General features: G+C 41.8%; 1 protein-coding gene and 1 pseudogene across 5 annotated transcripts in view; one reads left to right on the forward strand and one right to left on the reverse strand.

Annotated features, from left to right (window-relative positions):
• Window positions 1-616: 616 nt before the first annotated feature.
• LOC143442348 (mitochondrial fission regulator 2 pseudogene) lies at window positions 617-5,592 on the reverse strand (annotated as a pseudogene). Its single transcript, XR_013110452.1, has 2 exons — window positions 3,195-5,592; window positions 617-2,943 (listed from the first exon to the last, which is right to left on the reverse strand). The product of XR_013110452.1 is annotated as a mitochondrial fission regulator 2 pseudogene (transcript).
• Window positions 5,593-5,600: 8 nt separating this feature from the next.
• Window positions 5,601-23,023, forward strand: part of Thrap3 (thyroid hormone receptor associated protein 3) — a 38,755-nt gene continuing 21,332 nt past the window's right edge. For 2 of the 4 annotated variants that reach the window (XM_034503659.2, XM_034503662.2), the window contains exons 1-3: window positions 5,601-5,798; window positions 12,149-12,236; window positions 21,862-22,013. In XM_034503659.2, the coding sequence (XP_034359550.1) occupies window positions 21,877-22,013 (137 nt within the window). In that variant the 5' untranslated portion in view covers window positions 5,601-5,798; window positions 12,149-12,236; window positions 21,862-21,876. Of the gene's footprint in view, window positions 5,799-6,071; window positions 6,551-12,148; window positions 12,237-21,861; window positions 22,014-23,023 lie in introns of those variants that run through there. The other 2 variants (XM_034503661.2, XM_034503660.2) reach the window with 2 other exon arrangements.

Raw genomic sequence — 23,023 nt, forward strand, 5'->3', positions numbered from 1 at the left:
AACAAAAACAAACAAACAAACAACAAACAAAAAAATTAACGGGGGCTGGAGAGATGGCTCAGCAGTAGCACTGACTGCTTTTCCAGAGGTCCTGTTCAATTCCCAGCAACCACATGGTGGCTCACAACCATCTGTAATGGGATCTGATGCCCTCTTCTGGTGTGTCTGAAGACAGCTACAGTGTACTCATATACATAAAATAAATATGTAAAAAACAAATTTAAAAAACGCCTATACGTATATGAGAGAGATTAAGCCTGTGATTAAATACATGTTGTGTAGAGGTCTAAGTACATATTGCAGGATGCATTTTTCTCTATGTCTGGACTGTCTTCCCACAGCTCCCAGATAATGACTCAAAGACTTATTTTTACTTATTAAGCTTAGGTCTTTGTTGGCTACCTCCCAGGTAGCTCTAATACAACTAATTCTAGCCTGTGTTTGTCAGTTTGTTACATGGCCTGTTACCTCAATCAGTCCGGTTACATCTGACTTCCTCCATGTCCCACTGGCAAATTCCCCAGTGCCTGATTATTCCCATAATCTGTATCTCTGCCCAGAAGTCCTGCCTTCCCTTTCCCTCCTAGCTATAGGCTGTCTGTCGACTCTTTATAAAAGCCAATCATAGGCCTGCAGAAGATGGCTCAGAGGTTAAGAGCATTGGCTGTTCTTCCAGGGGTCCTGAGCTCATCCTCTGGGGTTCTGAATGGCCCTCTCCTGCCAGGTGATGGCTTCATGAAGTGCTGGGTTGAGAGGTTTCTGAAGTTCTCTGAGCTGTAATGTCAGAGATCAGCTAGTGACATCCCTAACAAATGTGACCTGAGAACTCAAATGACATCTTTTATTTTCTTTTTTTTTTTTCAAGTTCAAAGGATCCATTTATTATAAAATATACTTACAAAAAAACAACAAAAAAAAAATAGGGTGCAAACGTAATAGAGAACAAAGGGAACACACCAGCTGTCTCTGTGTGCAAAGCCAGTGTGCATGGAACTTATCAAGGGAACATGCCAGCTGTCTGTCTGTGTGTACAAAGCCAGTGTGCATAGAACTTATCAAGGATCTATTTCTACTTGCAGTACTTTACAGTCAAATAATTTATTACCTCAGGAAGTTTTAGAAAGTTCAACCCTACATGACTAAAACTTTGACTATCTTAATAAAAAACAATCATCATCTTCTGCTCACTAAAAATCTGCAAGTTGCTGAAGGCCAAATAAACCATGTCACAGCAACTCACAAGACTGAAAGGAACCTCAGTAGGAAGCCATAATTTTAGGAAACTCACCGAACCATGTATTTCATTTTCACATAAAGCGGGGAATCTATATACCCAACTCTCTCCAGTAGCCAAATAAATGCCACATCTTCCAAAACCAGGGGCAGCATTCTTAAGTGTCTTCCTCAGGCTTGGGCGGGCAGAGATAGGTCCCAGAGTACAGCTTGATCACACTAACAGAGATGGTAATTCTCTGACAGGCAGTGAAGGGTACCACAGGCCGAAGTTTGACCTTATTCATATCCTTTAGAACATCCAACATGTTTGGAACATCAATCACTGACTCTCTGACTGTTTGAATGATGGCTATCATTGGTCGTCTTAACACCTGAGAGCTGCTTTTTCATTTCAGCAGCCAGATTATCTATCTCACGTGCATTAGCAGATCCAGGTTGCATGGGGAGAGCACCTGAAGGCTGCAGGAGGAGGAAGAGGAGGAGGAGGAGAAGGAGAAGGAAGAGGAGGAAGAGGAGAAAGAAGAGGATAAAGAAGAGGATGAAGAAGAGGAAGAGAAGGAAGAGGATGAAGAGGAGAAGGAAGAGGATAAAGAAGAGGATGAAGAAGAGGAAGAGGAGAAGGAAGAAGAGGAAGAGGAGGAAGAGGAGGAGAAGGAAGAGGAGGAGGAGGAGGAGGAGGAGAAGGAAGAAGAAGAAGAGGAGGAGAAGGAGAAGAAAGAGGAGGAAGAAGAGGAGGAGAAGGAGAAGAAAGAGGAGGAAGAAGAGGAGGAAGAGGAGGAGGAGGAAGAAGAGGAGGAGGAAGAGGAGGAGGAAGAGGATGAGGAAGAGGAAGAGGAGGAAGAAAAGGATAAAGCACCACATTTGGAACATGGTCTGGTTCCACACTCAGCCCAGTGATCACTGAAGACGGTGGCACTTGCTCCATGCTGGGTCCATCACTCAAGTCAATGAAGCCAGTCTCTCTGCTCTCTCTCAGGTCTCACATTGCCACAGTGGCAGCAATCGAGCCCAGAGAAAGGTCAGCTCACCCTCAAGGGCAGCTATCTTCATTGCAGCTTTGCTTACAGACAGGTCATCTGCCACTGTTTTGTTCTGTCTGAGAGCAGGGGAGGAAGGATCCCATAGAAGTTTTGAAGGATGAAAGGAGGCAATCTTCCCTTCCTCCTTCTTTTTCCATATATTATGTCGAAATCTGAGACAACGGGTTTCTTTATCATTTGCCACACACAAACATCAGCAAAAGATGGAACTGTAAGTTCACAATCATCAGACTTCTCAGAGTTCACGTGTGGGATCAACTCAAAACGAGGTTTTCGGCAGGGCTCTAAAGGAAGCATTCTCCCAAAAATACGAACAATACTCTGAGCTGACCCATAGTCTTTATTTTGACAAATCAGCAAATCCTGGTCTATGGGAACACCAAAATATGCCAGCATGTTTCTTAATAGATTCAGAATGGAAGACATTGGTGAAACAGCCTCAAGAAAACATTGTTCATTGGTACCTTCCCGCTGCATTGCACGCCGCCAGGTGGTAAGCCCAACTATCAGGGTGGGATTTATATATTCTCTGAAAAGTTCTCAGAATTCCAAACATCAAATATTTGCAGAAATTATCTGCGGCTTCCAAACCATGCTTCTGCTAGAGCATGAGGCAGATTACAGTCAGCTGCTGCAGACAGTTCAAAGCAGCTCCATATCTCTACACCTGGGATTAAAACAAAAACATGTCAAGGGCAGTGGTGGCACAGGCCATTAGTCCCAGCACTTGGGAGGCAGAGGCAGGTGGATTTCTGAGTTTGAGGCCAGCCTGGTCTACAGAGTGAGTTCCAGGACAGCCAGGGCTGCAAAGAGAAACCCTGTCTTGAAAAACAGGAAAAAAAAAAAAAAAACACGTTCTTATAATATTTCTGAGTTTTTAAGGAGACCAAAATATTTCAAAATTGTCGCTACACTTACCTCCAGAGTGTGAACTGCCATGCCCAGGTTTATGAGGTCTAGAGACTGAAATCCACTTCTGTACGCTAGGCTCTCTGTACCAATTGTGCTACATCCTTGTCCATGAGACCCCACCTTTAAAAGGGAGGTGGGGCTGGTGAGATAGCTCAGTGGTTAAGACCACTGGCTACACTTCCAGAGAACCCAGCAAAGGATCCCATTTCCTTCGACATTCTCAGGCCCTGCATGCCCAGGGTGCACAGACACACATACATGGTGGAGGCCAAATACCCATACACATAAAGTAAACATGATTTTAAAATGTTTGAAAAGAGGAGGAGGAGCAGTGAGAGGGCATAATGGGTAAAGGTGCTTTCGTCCAAGCTTGGTGACCTGAGTTTGATCCCTGGAACCACAGGATAGAAGAAGACACATGACTCTGAAGCCAGTCTGGTCTACAAGACACCAGGGCTACACTGAGAAACCCTGTCTTGAAAAACCTAATCAACTAACCAACCAACCAACCAAAAACAATCAACCAAACAACCAAAGAATGGAGACACACAAATCACGACAAATAAATTAGAAAGTGCTCTAGAGGAGGGAAGGAGAGTTTAGTTATAGACCGTCTAAGCTTGATATTCCTGAGGGAAACCAGGATGCACAGTGGCTCCCAGACATGTAGAAATGAGCGTTAAACAGCTCATTACAACAACGGACTGATATAAAGGCACCGTGACCACACGGGATCAGTGAAGGAGAGAGGGGACTCAATGAAACTGGATGAGAAGAGAGGGTGAGGACTGGATCCATGGGATAGCTTCTGGGCCAGAGAAGAGGCAGATGGTACTCAGTTATCTTATCACTGCGTTTGCAGAATTTAGCACTGGGCATGGTATGTAGTAACCCATGGGTCCAATACAGGGAAAAAGGTGGAAAAAAAAAAGCCACCAATCCCCGAGCTCCCCAAGTTCAGGACTTGAAATCCCACCAATCCTTTCTCTGGAAATGTCTGCCCTGAAAAGCCCCGCCCCCAAATAAATCATATATATATATATATATATATATATATATATATATATATGTAAAATATGCCCTGTCCTTTGTTCACTGCCTGTTGTCCACTTCCAGGAGCAGAGACAGCCACTCCTGGATTCGTCCTTCTGTACCCTGAACCCTCCCACTAAAAATCTCTCTTATGAGATTTGCTGTCATTGGAAGAAGCCAAAAAGAAAAGCAGCAATGAAGAGAAGAATCGAAGACGGGTCAGGGCTGAGGCTCCCGAGCTGCAACGCCTCTGCTGAGGAGGCTTCCTCTCAGAGCTGTGTGGTTCCTGGGCTTTCCGAATCCCAGGATACACTTCAATCTGAACAGGAACATTTTCAATAGGTAAAACAGTATAGAGATCGGAGTAGCCAGTAAATAAATGCATGACAGAAAAGGTGACATTTGAATGCTTACATGTGCAGGATTCACTGGGGCAAGCAACTGCAGAGAAAACCGGCCTGCTGTAAAAACCTTACGTGATTATGGGAGAAACGGCCTAGTGTCTTACATCTGTAATTTCAGTAGTCATGAGTCTAAGAAGGAAAGGCTGCCTTGGGTTTAGGGGCCCCGGCCTGTGCTACCCAGTGTCTTCCAGGACAGCTTGGCATACAAAGGGAGATTCTTTTCTAAAAATTAAAGTTAACACAAATTCCAGGCCTTCACTTTCCAGGACATTTGTGGTTCAACAGGTACTAACATACTTCTCTGGGCCAAGTTTAAGGCTAGCCTGGTCTACAGAGAGTGTTTCAGCACAGCCAGAGATACAGAGAGAAACCCTGTCTAGAACCCCTGTCCCCTACAACTCCCCGCTGGAAAAAAAAACCTAAAAACCTCTTTGGGCTCATATTGCCATTAAATGGGACGGGAGGCAGCTGTAGGAGAGAGCGAGCTCCACCGGGCTTCTGGGTCCCCTGAGGTCACACTATCAAAACAAGAACTCTTCTCCATTTTGTGCTGCATTTTCTGCATTCCGGGTGATCATTAAGTGCCTTCCTTTGTCGGGGCATCCCAACAACTCTGTGAGGTGCAAACTATGAACCTCATTTTATACACAAACGATCTGCTCAAGGTCAGGAAGCAGGGACAGGGTAGGGCACAGAACGAAAGCCAAGAGGCCACAAAACCAGAGACGTCAGCAGGAAGATGAGAGGGTGGGGCTCATGTCCTCCCTCAATTCCCCCGGAGAGGCCTCTCCAAAATGGTGGGGGCAGTAGCGTCAGCAACGCCCCGGCCCCTTCCGTCCACCTCCCTCCCTCTTCCTCAGGCCACCCAGGCTGGAGCGGGGGGAGGGGGATGGAGACACAACGCAGCTGCCCACGTGACCGCTGATCTTCGGGCGCGTGATGCAAAGCGGCGGGCCCAACGCTCGCTTTGCTTTGTGGGAAATAGAGTTCGAGAGGACGTCCGGTGAGTCAGGAGAGAGGAACCTAGGACTACATTTCCCAGGAGGTAGCGGACCGAGGCGGTAGCTGCCGTCGTCGGAGAGCGGGGACGCGGGGCGCGCTATCGGGCGGGGGTGAGGTTCGGGCCGGTTGTGCCGTTGCGAGACTGCAGCTGTAGTCGCTTCGGCCGGTCAAGGTGAGTGAACGCAGCTGATGGGAGTTAGGACACCTCAACTAATCTCTGTGTTTGGGGGTTTTTCTCTTTTCTCGGCGCCCTCTGGTCCCCGGCGAGGGTAAGGCCTAGCGTGCGGCGGCTCCCCCACGCTCAGCCCGGGCCTGCTCTGAGCGGGCCTGCTCGATCGGCTCCTCCCCCTCCCCGCCCTTCAGCGCTTCCCTCCGCTCCGGCCTAGTTCTCCGGGCTCCGGCCGCCTTCTCTCTGGAACAGCTTGCACACTTCTATGTACTGTGCGGGAGCGACGGCTCCCGCCAAGTCCACCTTCCCCCTCCCCTGTTTGGACGAACCTCATTATTTGAATATTTTTTTCCGGGAACTCTTGGACGCCCTTCCCCCACCTAGTCTCCATTGGCCTGGTTCTGTCTTCTAGGGCGCGTGTGGCTGATAACACTAAATGTTAATACTTCCGTTTCTTTTTTTCTTGTGGTTTTTTTGTATTTTTGTTTGTTTTCTACCTACTTTGTGGCCAGAAGAGGCCTAGTCCAAGTTTATTTCCTGTCGGAGAAATAGTTCCCACTTTTTTCCTTTGGTTGCAAGTGAGGCTGACTTGCATTCCTTTGGTGATTGGCGTGTGCTCTGCTTACGAGAAGCAGTTGTGTCCCACACTTAAAGCAACTTTTCTCTATTTCCTTTGCTCTTCTGAATCTTAACGGGTGGAGCGTGGTGGCGGTAGTTGGCGGCAACATTGGTGGCCCAGAAGTTGGAAGCCATCGGTGAGAGTACTGTGTTAATGGGAGATTGTTAATTGGATAAAAGGAATATGGAAAGCACGTAATAGGACAGAGCCAATGAAGTCGGCTTTACCAGCTTTTGATTTTAAATTTCAGTTTTTACTTCCACGCACTTAAGTTTCTCTCTCTCTTTTTTCTTTTTCTAAAATGGCTACCTTTAGTGGGTTATTGTAAGTGTTCAACGAAATTAACTGAAGATAAGCCTTTTGTTACCGGGTATGGGAGTTTTGATTGTGGGTCCTGAGTCGAAAGACAAGTATTATACTGTTATTTTTCAGATCTTTCCTAGTTTTGTTTGTGGAAATACTGTCTGTGTAGTCAATCCTATTATTTAAACAGCTTAAGTGTATATATTCTGTATAAATGTTAAAGATGGCTGATGCCTTGAAACTTGTGGGAAAAACAGTTCTTTGCAGTTTTTAGGGTTTTTTGTTTGTTTGCAGACGTGTATCCTGAATTAATGTCAGTACTTAATGAATTAAAAAGTAATGCAACTATTTTGGCATGATTGCTTTTTGTTTGCTTTTGTTTTGTTTTGTTTTTGCCTGAGACAAGGTCCAGGCTGGCCTCTAAACTCTGTATGTAGCTGATACTGGCCTTGAACCCTTGAGCCTCTTGTCTCTACCTCAGAGCTATTTTACAGGCTTTTGCCCCTATACCCAACTTGTTTTGTGTGCCTGTTGTTTTGCTTTTTTGAAGACAGGATCTCACTATGTATCTCTCTGGCTGGGCCCGAGATCCCAGCCTGTCGGTGCCTCCCAAAGGTGAGCCCACCACTCTGGTTTGATTATGTTTTGTAAAAGGAACTGTTTGAAGGTTACTAGATGGCTGGATGTGGTGGTTCTTGTCTTTAATCATAACACTCCAAGGCAATGGTAGGCAGGTTTCTGAGTTCCAGGTCAGCCAGAACTACATAGTGAGAACCTGTCTCAGGAGAGAGACAGAGACAGAGACAGACACACAGACACACTTATTAAAAATATTATTTGTTTTTCAGTTCTTTTAGTACCCACGTAGGATCTCTAGTTTTAGAGATTGACTGCCTTAGTCTCTAGGTAGGGCCTCTCCTGCCTCTGTCTCCTGAGTGTTGGTGACTGCTGAGGTGAACAATCATACTTAATAAGATGGTTATTTTAGTCTGCAGACTTAAGTACAATTCCATTTGGGGTGCTGGTAATTATTAATGCTCTAGTTTATTTCTTTGCTATCAAGTATGGGCACTTTGGAGTTTGGATTAGTTAGTGAAATTATGGATCACATTCCTGGGTTGTAGTTAAGTGATAGAGAGCTTTCTTAGAGTACTCTTAAGTACTAGTTTTCCTTATTGCAAAAAAAAAAAAAAAAAAAAAAAAAAAAAAAAAAAAAGAAAGAAAGAAAGAAAAACTATGGAACTTGGCTAGGTAGAGCACATACATCTTTAATCCCAGGACTTGAGAGGCATTGACAGGTGGATCTCTGACTTCAAGGTCAGCCTGATCTACTTAATTCTAGGGCAGCTGGTCCTGTGTAGAGATCTTCACTCAAAAAAAAAACAAAAAACAAAAAAACAAAAAACCAAAGCTATAGATACGAAAAGTGATCTATCTGCTTTGTATTGGTTAATTTTTGGAAGAAACTCTTGGAGTATGTCCAGGATTTGCACAAAAGGGTATTGGGCTGCCTGAGGAGATCAAATTTATTTTATTTTAGTCATCCCCCCACCCTCACCCCCTTGGAGACAGATTCTCTGAGTCTAGGCTGTCCTGCTGTTGTCTCAAGGACATCAGTCACCATGCTTTTATATAGTTTAGATTGGATAGATTTTTAGAATGCTACCTTACTTCTTTGGAGAATTATGAGACCCTGAATTGAACAAAATGTAATTAATGCTGTCAGTCAAATACTAGATTTTGGTGGATGGCTTCATAAATATCTATGGTCAGTGAATTAACTAATTTGACTATGAGTGGGTGAATGATTCAGTAGTGCCTGGCAGCCTATGTATTCCCAGCATGTGTTTAGGCCTTGTGAATACAGTACAGGAAGCCAAGGCAGTATGATACCAGTTGAAGGCCTGCCTGGCAGCTGATATGGACACCACATTGGCCTCTGCCTCTTCCTCCTGAATGCTTGGACTTAGAGGATGTTACCATGCCTGGCCAGAGTTCTTTTGGAGAAAAGTGAGGAACTAGTTTTGTGGGGTGTTAAAGAGAATACTAAGGTGGAAGGAACAGTAGGTACTCAAACAGGAATGGATAGATTTCCTTCTTGGTTGTTCGGTCTATCTTTTTCTTAAAGCCAAGTATGGCGGACAGGCGTGACTGTTTTAATGTGAGTTAAGAGGTACATTAGGTCGGTGAAGGGATTTTTTTCACTAGTACAAGTGGAGGGAAGAAAGGTTTGTGACTTAGATTGTGGGAAGCGATTCATATATTAGATCACTCTTGTAGAGCTTGGTGTAATGAAACACTATGCGGGTAATGAAGAGACTCATCTGGTCTAGGCTGGAGATAGCACTTGCCTGGTGTAGAATAATGGATAAAGGTATAGGATAAAATTATAGCATAGACTTTGGGGACTAGTTTTATGTTCTCCAGAGTCAAGGCAGACAGTATTACTGGATGATTCAGAGAGTTCCACAAGGATATCTGTATAATTTTTATGCAATGTGCACATTTTTAGAAATGTCTCCATCATAGTTATAAATATCAAAAAGTTTAGCTATGTAAGAGGCTAAGGAGGTTCAGATAGAGTTCAGGACAACCAGGGATACAAAGAGACCCTGTTTTGAACCCCTGTCCCCCAAAAGTTAACGATGAAACCTTTTTCTACAACTAATAAATGCTAATTAGACACCAAAGAACACTTGCTTTAGACCCTGTAGTGTAGGATTATAACCTATGAAAATGTAATGGCCTAAAAGATTGTCTTTCTTAGTCTTTAAAGAAACCGTTCTTTTCTTTTTTAGAAGAAATAATTAAATGATGCGCCGGGCAGTGGTGGCGCACGCCTTTAGTCCCGGCACTTGGGAGGCAGAGGCAGGTGGATTTTTGAGGCCAGCCTGGTCTACAGAGTAAATTCCAGGACAGCCAGGGCTACACAGAGAAACTTGTCTCAAAAAAAAAAAAAAAAAAAAAAAAATTAAATATTCTTAGTTTCCTTTTGTCATGAAGATGTGAGGAAGCTAAAATTTAGTTTCACATAAGTTAATTTGCTGTTTTCTTTTTTCCCCCTTCTCCCATTTTTTTCCCCTTTCTCCTTTTTTTTTTGTTTGTTTTGTTTTGCTTTGTTTTGTTTTTGAGATAGTTTCTGTGTAGACCTGACTGGCCTCAAACCCAAAGATCCACCTTTTCTTTTTGAAGACTGCCTGGTTGCCGGGCTGTCCTTTCTTAAACTTGGCAAATACCTGAGGATGGCTCAACTGGATCCTTTAGATCTTGTTTATAGATCTTATTTAGTGGCAGAAGTGCAAAGTCTGATGTGAGAACAGGTGGTTTTCAGGCATGAATTAAAGTGTGCCTCATTGGAAGCATAGGATATATATCTTTGTCTTAGGTGCCAGTGGAACGGCCATGGTTTTCTTTTATGGTGGAGGTTGAAAACTTAAGTCTCTTGGACTAAATCCAAGTCTGTAGGTTGATTTTGTTTGCCTTACGTGGAGTTAATATTGAATTGTTAGCATTTGAAAATAGATATATGTAAATACAGATTCGGGCTGCTCTTGAAAAATTAGTCCTAGCAAGCTGTGGATGTTTGTTTTATAGCAGTGATCTCTTGTGATTGAGACATGTCTTTTCCTGGTTGCCACAGACCTCAGCCCTCACCATAGCCTGATGGGTATTCCTGACATGGGGCAGTATCCTGCTTGTCTGTTTATTGCAGGCATTTTAATTTGCTGTTCCATTCTGCGTTTGTGATGCAGGTTTCTGAATGTTCTGTAACTGGGCTTGGTAGGGCTGACTTTGGATCCTGGCAGAAGTACCAGCAGGATCAGGAAGAGTTCAGAGAGCCTGGCCTACTAGAGACTTATCATTTGCTTTCTGCAGCCTTCTCTTTGCTTCAGAAAAAAACAGTCCTGGTGCTTTATTTCCTTGGTGGCTTATATTTATTTATTTGGGCTTTATTTACCTTAAATTTTGTTTTCTGAAATTTTTTTCTTTTATTGTTATTTGTGAGTGACCACATGGAGAAGGGGTGGTTAGCTTCTATGAAAGAAAAGTGGACAAACTCAGAGTTTCTTTCTTTCCTAATATTGGTTAAGACTTCAAGATACTAGTTTTACTATCTTTGCTCCTTTCTCACAATGAAATTTGCTGAATGACTTTAGGAACTGCTTATCAATTCTCCATAACTCAACCTTTCTACTAAAATAGAGGGAAGTCAGTTATTAATCATTAGCCTCAAAGGAAGAAAATTACTAAAAGCAAAGCAATGGCTTTCACAGATATGTATTAATTTTAAAAATAAAAATTCTTAGCATCACTTAGGGAGTTACCACCACTCTGAGTTTGTTTACCACACAAATGACAGTTTTTCCTCTTTCCATTCATCACCCCCTTCCTTTGGGCAGTTGCCAAGTCTTACAGCTTACCTGCTCAGTCATTTTTCTCCTAATAAAGACCAGTGTGAGCTGGGTAGTAGGGACTTACACCTTTAACCCCAGGGCTCAGAGGGGTGGCAGATCTCTTAATTTGAGGCCAGCTTGATCTGGTCTACAGAGACAGGACAGCCAGTGAACCTGATGTGATCAGAGTTTGATCCCCAAGTCTCAGATGGTAAAAGGAGAGAACTGACTTCTGCAAGTTGTTTTCTGATGTGTGTGGGTGTTCGAGAAACAAAGCTTTGAGAACGAATGAGATTCTGCTGATCAGAGTGGTCCATGCGTTTGGTCCCATCACTCTGCAGGTAGAGAAGTAAGTGGATTTCTAGAGTTCAGTGCCATCTTAGGCTATAAGTGAGTCCCAGGCTAGTCAAGGCTCCGCAGCGAAAGCCTGTATCTAAAAGAAGGGACCAGAGAGATACTCAGAGGTTAAGAGCAGGCACTGTTATTGCAGAGGACTCAGGTTAGATTCTCAGTACCTATGTTTGGTGGCTCACGACTGCTTATAACTGCTTGGGCACTTTTTTTTTTTTTTTTTTTTTTTTTTTACAGGGCAAGCGCTTTACCATCTTTTCAGCTTGTTTGTTTGTTTGTTTTAGAGACAGGGTTTCTCTGTGTAGCCCTGACTGTTCTGGAACTTACAGATTCTCCTGTCTCTTGCCTTTTGTGCTGGGATTAAACTGACCAACCTTCATCAGCTTTTAATGGGCTTTTGAATACAAATTACTTGGAACTTCTTCTTTTTTAAAGAATTATTTATTTATTTTATGTATATGAGTACACTGTAGCTGTCCTCAAACACACACCAGAAGAGCCCTATTTGTCTTTTCCTCTCAGGTGCTAGGAATAAAGACATATGTTACCATGACTAACTACAGCAAGCACTCTTAATAAATGAACCATCTTTCCGGTCTCTAAAGTAGAATTTTTGCTGTGGGTTTTAAGCAATAATAGAATCTTTAAGGTATAGTAGCCATTTTTTTCACTTCCTCTCATTGCAGAGTTATACCCTGACTGTAATTGGAGAAGCCAGTGGTGCTGCTGGTGTTTTTCGGAGGCAGTTCAAGTTGAATCATTAATTCTGCTAAGGTAAATGCTTGGTGGTAAAAGAATCTTTAATGACCACACTCATTTTAAGAAACATTTATGCTCCAGCCCAGCCAGGGCTTTATAGTGAGTCCCTGTCTCAAAACACACATCAGTTATGTTGAATTTATTACCCAGAGGTGTTCTAAATCCATAGGATTTCTAAATCTCAATTCTATGTTGTAATGTGTATGTGTCTGCACGTGCCTGTGTTTATGCAGAGGCCAGGAGAAGGCATTGGGTATCTTCCTGTATTACTCTGTTGTATTCCTGTGAAGCAGAGTCTCTGAATGTGGAGCTCTTATTTTCCCATTAGGCCCCAAAGATTCTTTTGTCACCTTCTCCCCACACTGATATTACAGGTCTTGGTGGAATGCTCAGCTGAATACTGATGCTGGGATCTGAACTCTGGTCCTCATGATTTACACAAGTGCTCTTAACTGCTAAGCCATCTCTCTAGCCCCCAGGTTATATAGCTGTTGTTTGTTTTGAGACAGTGTTACACTGTGAAGCCCTGGTTTGCTTAGAACCTCCTTGTAGACCAGTCTGTCTTCAAACTCAGAGATATGTCTGCCTTTGCTTCCAGAGTGGTGGAATTAAAGGCATAAACTACCAGGCCCACACCTATAATTTAAGAAGTCTTTGATTAGGTTTATAATGATAATCTGAGTTCTTAGGAAATGAAAGTAGGAGAGTTACATAGTGAGTTTTAAGACAGCTTGATTTGGAGATCCAATCTCCTTCACCCCAAAGTAAGGGAAAAAAAATTGAAGTGAGGCTATGGCTTATATATGCCTGTAATTCTAGCACGCAGAAGGTTGAGACAGATTAGGTCTGGTGTCAGAGAACAAAAATAAAATAAAAATAAATATACTTAGGTGTTTTTCTTGTTCTAAGACTCTGTGGTAAACTTGTAGGAAGAGAACTTGATGTTTAAAAATATGTAGTCAGGTATGATGGTATATGCCTCTAATCCCAGTACCCTAAAAGTCCTAAAAACAAAACATGAGTGTGTAAAAAGTAAAGCTGCTGGGTGTGGAGATGCACGCCTTTAATCCCAGCACTTGGGAAGCAGAGGCAGGCAGATTTCTCAGTTCTAGGCTAGCCTGGTCTACAGAGTGAGTTCCAGGACAGCCAGGGCTACACAGAAACCCTGTCTCTAAAAAAAGAGTTTAATTTGAGATTCACAGGTTCTAGAGAATTAGTGTACATTTCCATGACTATCATGGTGGGGAACATTGTAGAAAGCAAGTAAGCAAGCATGGTACTAGAACAATAGCTGAGAGCTCATATCCAGATCCACAAACAGTAAGCAGAGAGACACAAACACTGGGCATGACTCAGGCTTTTAAAACTGACACACTTCCTTCAGCAAGGCCATACATTCCTAATCTTTCCCAAATAGTTCCACCAGCTGGGGACCAAATGTTCAAATTTGTGCTTGTGGTGCCCATTCTCATTCAAGCTACCATGTTATCTTTCCTAGTACAGTTGTGAATAGGCTTTGTATAAAAACCCACAGAAGTGAATGGCTATGCATGTAGTGTTCAGGGAATGATTATATACTGTAGAGACTATGACCTATCCAGTCTTTGGAATATTTCACTTCAGCCTCCCCAACAGCTGGGTTTCTGGGTTAGCACCACTGAGCCTGAATCTAGTAATAGTTTTATTTAAGAAAACCTGAAGAAATGGCTCAGTGGTTAAGAGCACTTGCTGCTTTCCAGAGAACTGAAGACCAACCCAGATTTGGTTCCCAACACCCATATTGGGCAAATCACAAGTACTTGTAACTCCAGTTGTAGGGGATCTGAGATACCTTGCTCTGGCCTCTGTAGGCACCCATGCAATAGATGCATGTGTACACATACACTGAATTTTTTTTTTAATGGCTCACATAACAGTTGGCTGCCAAGTTAAATATTGAAAATTGGAAGGATACCATAGGCCATTAATTGGGCCAGAAAAGCTCAGGTTTTTTAAGAAGTGAGGAAATATTCCCCATAGTAATACATACTCATTTAAAATGCATACTGAAATTGCCATCACTCTCTTGAGGGACATAGAGAGGAGCCTCTGGGATGAGTCAAAGATTGTCCAAACTACCAGCTCTGTAGTTCATTCTCTTTCCCTACTGATGAAAAATTAATTGCATGGATGATCATATTATAGTAGACCCTTTATTTTGAGTAAGTTCCCTGGAGAAGATATCACAAGTTGCTTACACTGGGGATATTGATTATTGTAAGGGAAGTTTGCTGTTGATTTCTGTCTACCCACATCAGACCTCCCCCCGCTTTTTGAGACAGGGTTTCTCTGTAGCCCTGGCTGTCCTGTCCTGGAAATTTCTTTGTAGACTAGGATAACCTTGAACCCAAGTGCTGGGATTCACAGTTTCACAGTGTGGGCCACTGCTGCCATCAGTGGTTTTGGACTGTCTTAGTAAGCTGGTCTTTTCTTTTAGTATGTTTCTTCACTGTAATACTAGCCAATAAAGAACACAGCAGTTTACTTTGTATAAGAAGATATCTGATCACTTATTACTTAAACAAGTAAATCACAATAAAAATACGATCTCTGAAATTCAAGGAACTTTCTAAATATACCCTCTAGCCACCCTAGAACAAAACATAATTTAAGATGTACTGGGTGCCAGAGACTGGAGAGATGGCTCCTCAGTTAAGAAGTTACTGCTCTGGGCCTAAAGAGATGACTCCGGTTTAGAGCTTCTGTTGCTTTTGCAGAGAGCCTGGGTTTGATTCCTAGAACCCAGTTGGTGGCTCACTGCCATCTGTAACTAGTTCAGGGAACCCAATGCCTGGCCTCTACAAGGTCAATGGCCTTGGCCTCTACAGGCAGTAGGCATGCACATGGCGCACACACATATATGTAGGTAAAACACCCAAACATATAGAAAAATTAATTAAATAAAACAACAGCTTACCGCTCTAGTATAATAAGATCTGGGCCTAGTTCCCAATACCCACATAGCAACTCATAACCATATATAACTCCAGTTTTAGGGAGTCTTATGCCTTCTGGCATCCAGAGAGAGGCACCAGACATGCATTGGATGCATAAACATGTACAAAGGCAAAACAAATACACTTAAAAAACCTTAAAACTGTGTTATGCAGGTACCTATTTTATTATTTAAATTGAATTGACTAACTTGTATGTCATTTACTATTTCTTTTGGATGGAGCAAGAAACAGTCATTCTCAGTTTTCTTTGTTTTTAAACATGGGTTTCTGGGGCTAATAGTCAGGTCCTCGTGCTTGAAAGACAAATGCTTTATTGGCTAATACCCCCAGCTCCTGTTTTGTTTCGTGTAGTGACAATTTTGAAATTTTGGTTTCTTTTAAAAAAACACACAGAAGTATTTTAAGAAAATGTTTTTGTTCTAACCCTAGGTGTGGGGCTATGGGACTGCTTTGCAGCAGCTGACTATGATCTGTCTTGTGCTCTAGCAGAGGCGTGGTTTTGCCAGCTGTAGGTAGTTTCTGCGATTGTGTGACATTTGGGATTCTGGGGACTTTTCAGAGAGTATATAAACTCAAGTGGTGGTTCATGGTGGTGGTGGTTGCAGTTTGTTAGTTGTGTTCAAAGAAGAAACAAAATAAGAAAAATTAGATTCAAGGATCTCCCTCCTATCCTTTCTTTCCTGTCTAGTGATGGGAGGTGAAACCAAGGTGATAAAGGGTGGGAAAAAGGAGAACCCACAAAGTAGCAAAGACCAGCTATAGTGTTTTCCCTCCCCTCCCCTCCCCTCCCCTCCCCTCCCCTCCCCTCCCCTCCCCTCCCCTCCCCTCCCCCTGTCTTTCCCTCCCTTCCTTTCTTCCTTCCTTGTCTCATACCCTGGCTTTAAACTCTAAATTACCCTGCCTTCACCTCCCAGTATTAAACTTTGCAGGTATATGCTACCACAACTGGCTTTACAGGCACTTTAATTCCCTTGATCTTCCTGCACAGGGATGTTATTAGAGTCCTGCTATCAGTTCACTGAGAGAAGATTTAACCCCTGACCTCCCCCCTTCCTGCCAGAGCTTCTGTTTAGTCAAGACCTGGCTGCTCTTCCAGAGTACTAGGGTTCAATTACCACAACCCACATGGGAGCTTACAACTGTTTGTAATTCTAGCTCCAGAGGATCTGACACCCTCATATAGACATACATGCATATAAAAAAAGAAAATAAATCATTTTTAAAAAGAAAGAAACAAACAAATCCCAGAAAATTGTGTAGGTAGTACAGAGTTAATGAATTTGTTGTGGCTTCTGTAACAAAATATGATTTAAATAGTATTGTTAGTGTCCGATAGTTCTGTAAGGTCAGAAGTTCAAAGGCATGGTATTGACAGGTTGTTGGTTCATTCTGGTAGCTGCAAGTGAATTATCTGCTCTTTTCTTGTTTTATAGATGGTCAGTCTTCCCCCTATGTCTTATATTTTCCTTTTGCATATATCTGTCTCCAAAATTCTGTTTTTAGAAATATCACTATATTCTTCAGTAATATCTTCATACCCTAATGAAGATAACATTCTAGGGTACTGGAAACTAAGGACTTCTTTGTTTGTAATTGGGAAAGTAAGTGGACTCAGAATTAGTATTCTGTGTCACAATGAGCCAGTTAGTCTTATCCTTATTAACAGCAAGAAGAGGCAGAGGCAGGTGGTCTACAGAGTGAGTTCCAGGACAGGTAGGGCAGCACAGATGAAACCCTGTCTCAAAATTAAACAAACAAACAAAACCAAAAGAAGTGATGCAATTTGGAAAAGATCTCTTGTGTTTTTACCAAAAACAAGTTATAAATTTCCAAAACTAACTTTCTACCTGTAATTACAGTGGGACAGGGAACTTGCCAGTTTTAAGCATAAAGCATGCATAGGACAGAGTGTTCAGTGAGTCTAGATAAATTGATGAGAAGAATGCTTAGATGTATTTTATTTTAAACTATGTGTTGTGCCTGTGTGTGGGTATATACTGGAGTACAGGTGTCCTTGGAGATAAGAGGCATTGGATCCCCAGAGCTGTGAAGTTGGGTGTGGGTGCTAGAAACTGAGACCAGGTCCTCTGTAAGAGCAATGTGCTCTCAGTGGTTGAGCTCTCTCTCCAGCCTGTAATTTAGATTTATTGGTTTGTTTTGGAGATTTATATTCTTGGCTGGTCTGGAACTGAATATGTAGACCAGCTGGCATTGAACTCAGGATCTGCCTGCCTCTGCTTTCCAAGTGCTAGGACTAAAAGGATGTGCCACTACTGCCTGGCTTGTTTTTCGTGTTTGTTTGTCTGTCTGTTTGTTTAAGAAAATCTCTGTATTCAGGATGATCTCAAGCTTGCCCAACCCTCTTGCCTTGGTCTTGGGAATGTTGAGATAATAAGGCTGGGCCTCTAACAATATACCATACTTTGCTATACTATTATTTTTGGTAGTATTGGGCATTGGACCTAAGTATACTAGACAAGAACTCATTGAACAGTATATTTCCAGTTCTCTCTCTCTCTCTTTTTTTTTTTTGGATTTATTTATTATATTTATATGGGTATACTGTAGCTGTCTTCAAACACACCAGAAGAAGGCATCAGATCAATCAGATGGTTGTGAGCCACTATGTGGTTGCTGGAAGTTGAACTCAGGACCGCTGGAAAAGCAGTCAGTGCTCTTAACCGTTGAGCCATCTCTCCAGCTCATTTTCAGTTCTTTTTTTAATTTTTGAATAACTTTTAATAATATGAAGGAATACCAGCTGGAGGAAGCAGGTGAGTTTATTTTGGCTCATAGTTCTCAGGGATACAGACCCTCAGAAACAAGGAAGATGCGGCAACAGGAGCAGGATCCTCTGGGTCTGTTGTATAGTAGGTAATTCAGAAGCAGAGAGATGAAAGCTTGCATTCTTCTAACTTTTTATTCTATTTCACTGAAGGCAATAGGATTGTGCCACCATATTTAGGATGGGTCTTGCCACCTCTCTCCTAGATATACCCAAAGATTTGTTTCCATGATATTTCTAAAACCCATCAAATTGACAATATTTACCGTCAGTTCGTGTGTTTAATATTTTCATTAAAGTACACAAATCCTAGAGTCCAATATGAAAATCAGCCTTGAAATAATTAGTTCCTCTCTGTCTTCTTTGTTGTATGCTCCATGGAAAATGCATAAGAATTTTTTTTTCTACCTTTCTAGTTATTGAGAAGTAATGTAGTCACCTTCCTTTAAAAAATGAACACTGGAAAAAATTGTGTAAGATGTGAAAGGATTTTTCACTCACTGAAGAACAGGAAGAAAATGTGACCTGCAACTAGCTCTGAAGGAAGAAGCCAGCATTGTTCTTCACTAGTGGGATCCTATAGCTGTGGCTTACCCCTTCTCCCATGAGCTTGGTGCTCCCTGCACTTGTTCTAGGTATACTGCCCCACATGCATTTCAGTGCATTCAGATGAATGGCCTGGATGGTTAGTGTCTTTAGGTACATTGGCTAGGTTTTTAAAAAGGCATGAAAAGCCAGGCAGTGGTTGGGGCTGCACACCTGTGAGTTTGAGGCCATCATGGTCTATAGAGTGAGTTCCAGGACAGCCAGGGCTACAAAGGAACCCTGTGTAGTAGTGGTGGTGGTGATGATATATGAATTTGATTTCTTCCACTATAAATTTCAGAATTGATGGTGTATGTGTATACATTTTTAGAAAAACAACTCAAAGTTCTGTCAGTAATAAAGAGCTGTTTGAAATCCTCATTTTAGTTTAAGGCAGAGCCCTAGTGCTCTCATCATCGAGACCAGGCTGGCCTAAAACTCAGAGACATCTGTCTTTTCCTCCCTAGTGCTGATACTAAAAGGCTTCTATCATGCCTGGCTTCAGTTCAGATCCTTGTTATATTGATCAACAAATAGAGGTAACATTTGACTATAAATAAAGGTTTTGGCTTATTTCAGAACATTTGTTTCTGAAAATTGTTCTCATCTGGGGAGCCAAGATCCTTGCCTGGTACAGGTTAGGGGTGTCAGCCTTCAGTTGCCCTTTTGTAGCGATGTGAAAGTTTTTTTTTACCTACCCATATGAGTGTTGATATTTTTCAGGGAGAAGGAAAGTAAGAAGGGTTTGTTTGTTTTTCCCCAGTAGCTAAACAAGAGGCCAGAATAACATCAGTTATTAGTGGATAATTGGTACTTGGGTTTAAGCTCACATTCCTCACTAAGAATACAGAGATCTACTTGCTTTGCTTCCCAAGTACTGGGGCTAAAGTCATGCACCACCAGGGCACAGCTTGTAATTTTGTTTTTATAATGTATGTAGATGCTGTTAAAATTTGGAGCAGTAAAATTACTAGAATAATGATGCTTTAAGGAAAGTCTTTAAATTAAATGCAGGTGTGAATATTATAAATTATAAGATCCTAGAATTGAACATTTGTACATGATTTATAGTACTAAATAACATTTAATTTCGGAAGTGTCAGAAAGAAGTCTGTAACTTGATTCTTGAGTAGAAGTGTGTTTCAAGTCTTTAAGGTGTTCCCTGGAGGTGCCGCAGCTGTTCCTGCTCTTGTTTCCCCTTTTCCCCTCTTCCTTTTACCCTGGAGAGTAAGAATACAGTCTCATGAGAAACGAAGAAAATAGTAAACATGTTTAAAGTTTCACCTGAGCTCTGCCTTTTTGCCTCAACTACCCTGAGGCAAATAACACAAATAGGACGTGTTGTTTTAACTCTGTGGTTGGTGGGTTTTTCCTTTTGTTGTTGTTGTTGTTTTGTTTTTGTTTTTGTTTTTCGAGACAGGGTTTCTCTGTGTGGGCTGGGTTATCCTGGAACTCACTCTAGACCAGGCTGGCCTCAAACTCAGAAATCCGACTACCTCTGCCTCCCAAGTGCTGGAATCAAAGGTGTGCGCCACCACTGCCTGGCTGGTTTTTTTCTTTTTTTATTTCCATTACTTCCCTTCATTTTTTTGAGTTAGGATCTCTGTTTTATAGGCTTGCCCTGGAACAAGCAAGGTTTTGTGACCTTCACCACCATACTCAGTTTTATTTGTTGCAGATTGAACCCAGGACATTCCAAGATGTGTTTAGGCAGCCACTCTAGAAACCAACTTAGATAAAACTGCAGCCATATCTCAGTGACCTTGCTGTTTTACAAGAATTTCTATGTACCACCATTAGTGTGGCTATTGAAAGTTTCTATCTTCCCTCCCTCCTTTTTTGTGATATGCCAGATCACGGCTGAAACTTAAAGGCTGTGCTAAGTGACAGTGCCATCACAAGACCCACCTATGCTTTGATTCTGTTAATAATAAATATCTCAGAGAGGGGTTGGAGAGATGGCTCAGTGATTAGGAGCACTTACTGTTCTTGCAAGTTTGGTTTCTTGAAGCTGCATGGTCCCTCACAATTATTTGTAACTCCAGATCATGAGTTTCAAAAGGCACTTGACAACCAGGAATGCACCTTGTACACATACAGATGTATATGGAAAACACTCCAGCACTTTCAATAAATCATAAAAATATATTGGAGGCCAGGAGGATGCTGATTGTGAAAAGTGTTTGCTATGCAGGCCTAGCAACCTAAGATTGGCTCCCTAGAATCCACATAAAAGCCAGACACAATATGCAAGTACTTTTTTTTTTTTTTTTTTTGACACCTTGTATTTTTTTTTTTTTTTTTTTGCAGTGGGTGGGGGACATAGGGTCTTATTTTGTAGCATGGCTGGTCTAGAGCTTGCTGCATAGACCAGGCTGGCCTCAGATTTGCAGAGACCTGTCTGTCTTTTCTGAGTGTGATGATTAAATGTATATACTACCATTCTTGGCCTTCAGGCTACTTAGTAAGTGTGACTTTTCTGAAGAGTATGGAGACTAGCTGGTGCACACCTTTAATTCCAACTCTGGGGAGGTAGAGTTTGAAGTCACCATGGTCTACAGAGCCCAAGTTTAAAACAGGCCAAGGCTACACAAATTCTGTCTTGAAGACCGGAGGTTGGGGGTTGGGAGGGTGGGAGAGAGAGACAGATAGGGAGAATATGGAGACTAGAAAATCAGTAAGAGTGATGGCTGAGTCAATAATTGCCATGGAAGTGTGAGGCCTTGTGTTCTGATTGCTAGAAATCTTGTCTTGTGCTAGAGAAATGGCCTAGTCAGTCAAATTGTACTACTTTGGTAGGAGACCTGAGATAGAGTCTCAGCATGTTCATTGAGCAACTTGGAACAGTGTACTGTAACTCTAGGGGATTTGACATTCTTTATGGTCTATACAGACAAAGAGTGGTTCATATACGACTATGAGCCACAACGTGATAGGAGCTGAACTAAGGTCCTCTGTTAGAGCAGCAGTATTATTAACTACTCATGCATCTCTCTGGTCTCCAACGTCTACACATGAAAAGGATAGAGTAAGGTTGTTTTGGTTTTTGAGTTGGGAGTGTCACTATAGAGCTCTAATTGGCCTGTAACTACATAGACCATTCTATCCTCCTACCTCTCTTCCCAGGTCCTGGGATTATTGATGTTTATGAACTCCTGGCTGTGACTTGGCTTTTAATAATTGTGTTGTGTCTTCCCCTATTAACCCCCCATACTTAGAGAAGTTGAGATTTGTAGAACTTGTGAATTTGTTTGACTGTATCCTCTTACATTAGGTGTAAACTTCCAAGATGTCAAAAACAAACAAATCCAAGTCTGGGTCTCGCTCTTCTCGCTCAAGATCTGCATCCAGATCTCGGTCTCGTTCATTTTCAAAGTCTCGGTCCCGAAGCCGATCTGTCTCTCGTTCAAGGAAGCGCAGGCTAAGGTAAGGGGGTATGGTTTTGTACGTTGAGATGGTGTTTATGTTGGTTTGGGTACTGAAGGACTCCTGTCACATGGCAGGTAGGATGGACTTTGATTGTGAGGCTGTTTGCTTCATTTCTGTTTGACAGTACCATCCTTCCACTCACTTTAGAAGAGAGCATTTTATTTGTGTTTTGATTCCTTGGTTGAAATTACACAGCCGATTATCTTTCACTAACGTGATTTTGAAGGCTTATGCCAAACTTACTTATCAGCAATGAAAGGACAACTAAGAATTAATAGTATTAACAGCATTGTATTGGGGAGAAAGCATAATCCACTAAAGTCAGTTAACTTTTAGAGATTTACCAGGTATCATAGGTATGTATCTAATGTGCTGGTCACTAACAAGTTGATTTAATTTAACAAAACAGATCTTAAAACTAAGTAAGTTATAATAAACACCAACAGTTTTCTTTTGCTAAATGTGAAAATGATTGTTTTTATTTTTAGTTTTCACAAGTACTTTTAAATTTAGTTTTTAAACCTTCAATAAACACCCTCATTTCAGTTATGTTTCCAAATAGATGCCCACCATCTTCTTTGGATGGTTTGTTAAGGCAGGTTTCTCATTCATTCAAAGCATGGTGGTTTTGTTCTTTTCATGACAGATCATATAGTCCAGGGTGGCACTGAATTTGAGATTCTTATGTTTCAGCCTCTTGAACCCCGGGGTTAAAAGGGTTTCAGTTTTCTTCTAAGGATTGATTTTAAAAGCTTTTAATGCTTATACTTTTCTTCTTGTGAATTTTGGGAACCAATAGTGTAAATGGGCATTTGTGAAGTTCCTTTTTTTTTTTCCAAATTGAACTAGCAAGGTATTACTGTATCATTTTACCCTCTTAGAAATTCTAATAAGTAGTATCTAGAATCTTTTTCTTGACAATTTATTATGAACATAAACCTTCTCAAGATAGTCATTATTCTTGATGACTTCTATAGTTCTATAGTACTTAAACATTAAATGTGTAA

This window comes from Arvicanthis niloticus, chromosome 5 (assembly GCF_011762505.2).
Source record: "Arvicanthis niloticus isolate mArvNil1 chromosome 5, mArvNil1.pat.X, whole genome shotgun sequence".
Taxonomy (NCBI): Eukaryota; Metazoa; Chordata; class Mammalia; order Rodentia; family Muridae; genus Arvicanthis; species Arvicanthis niloticus.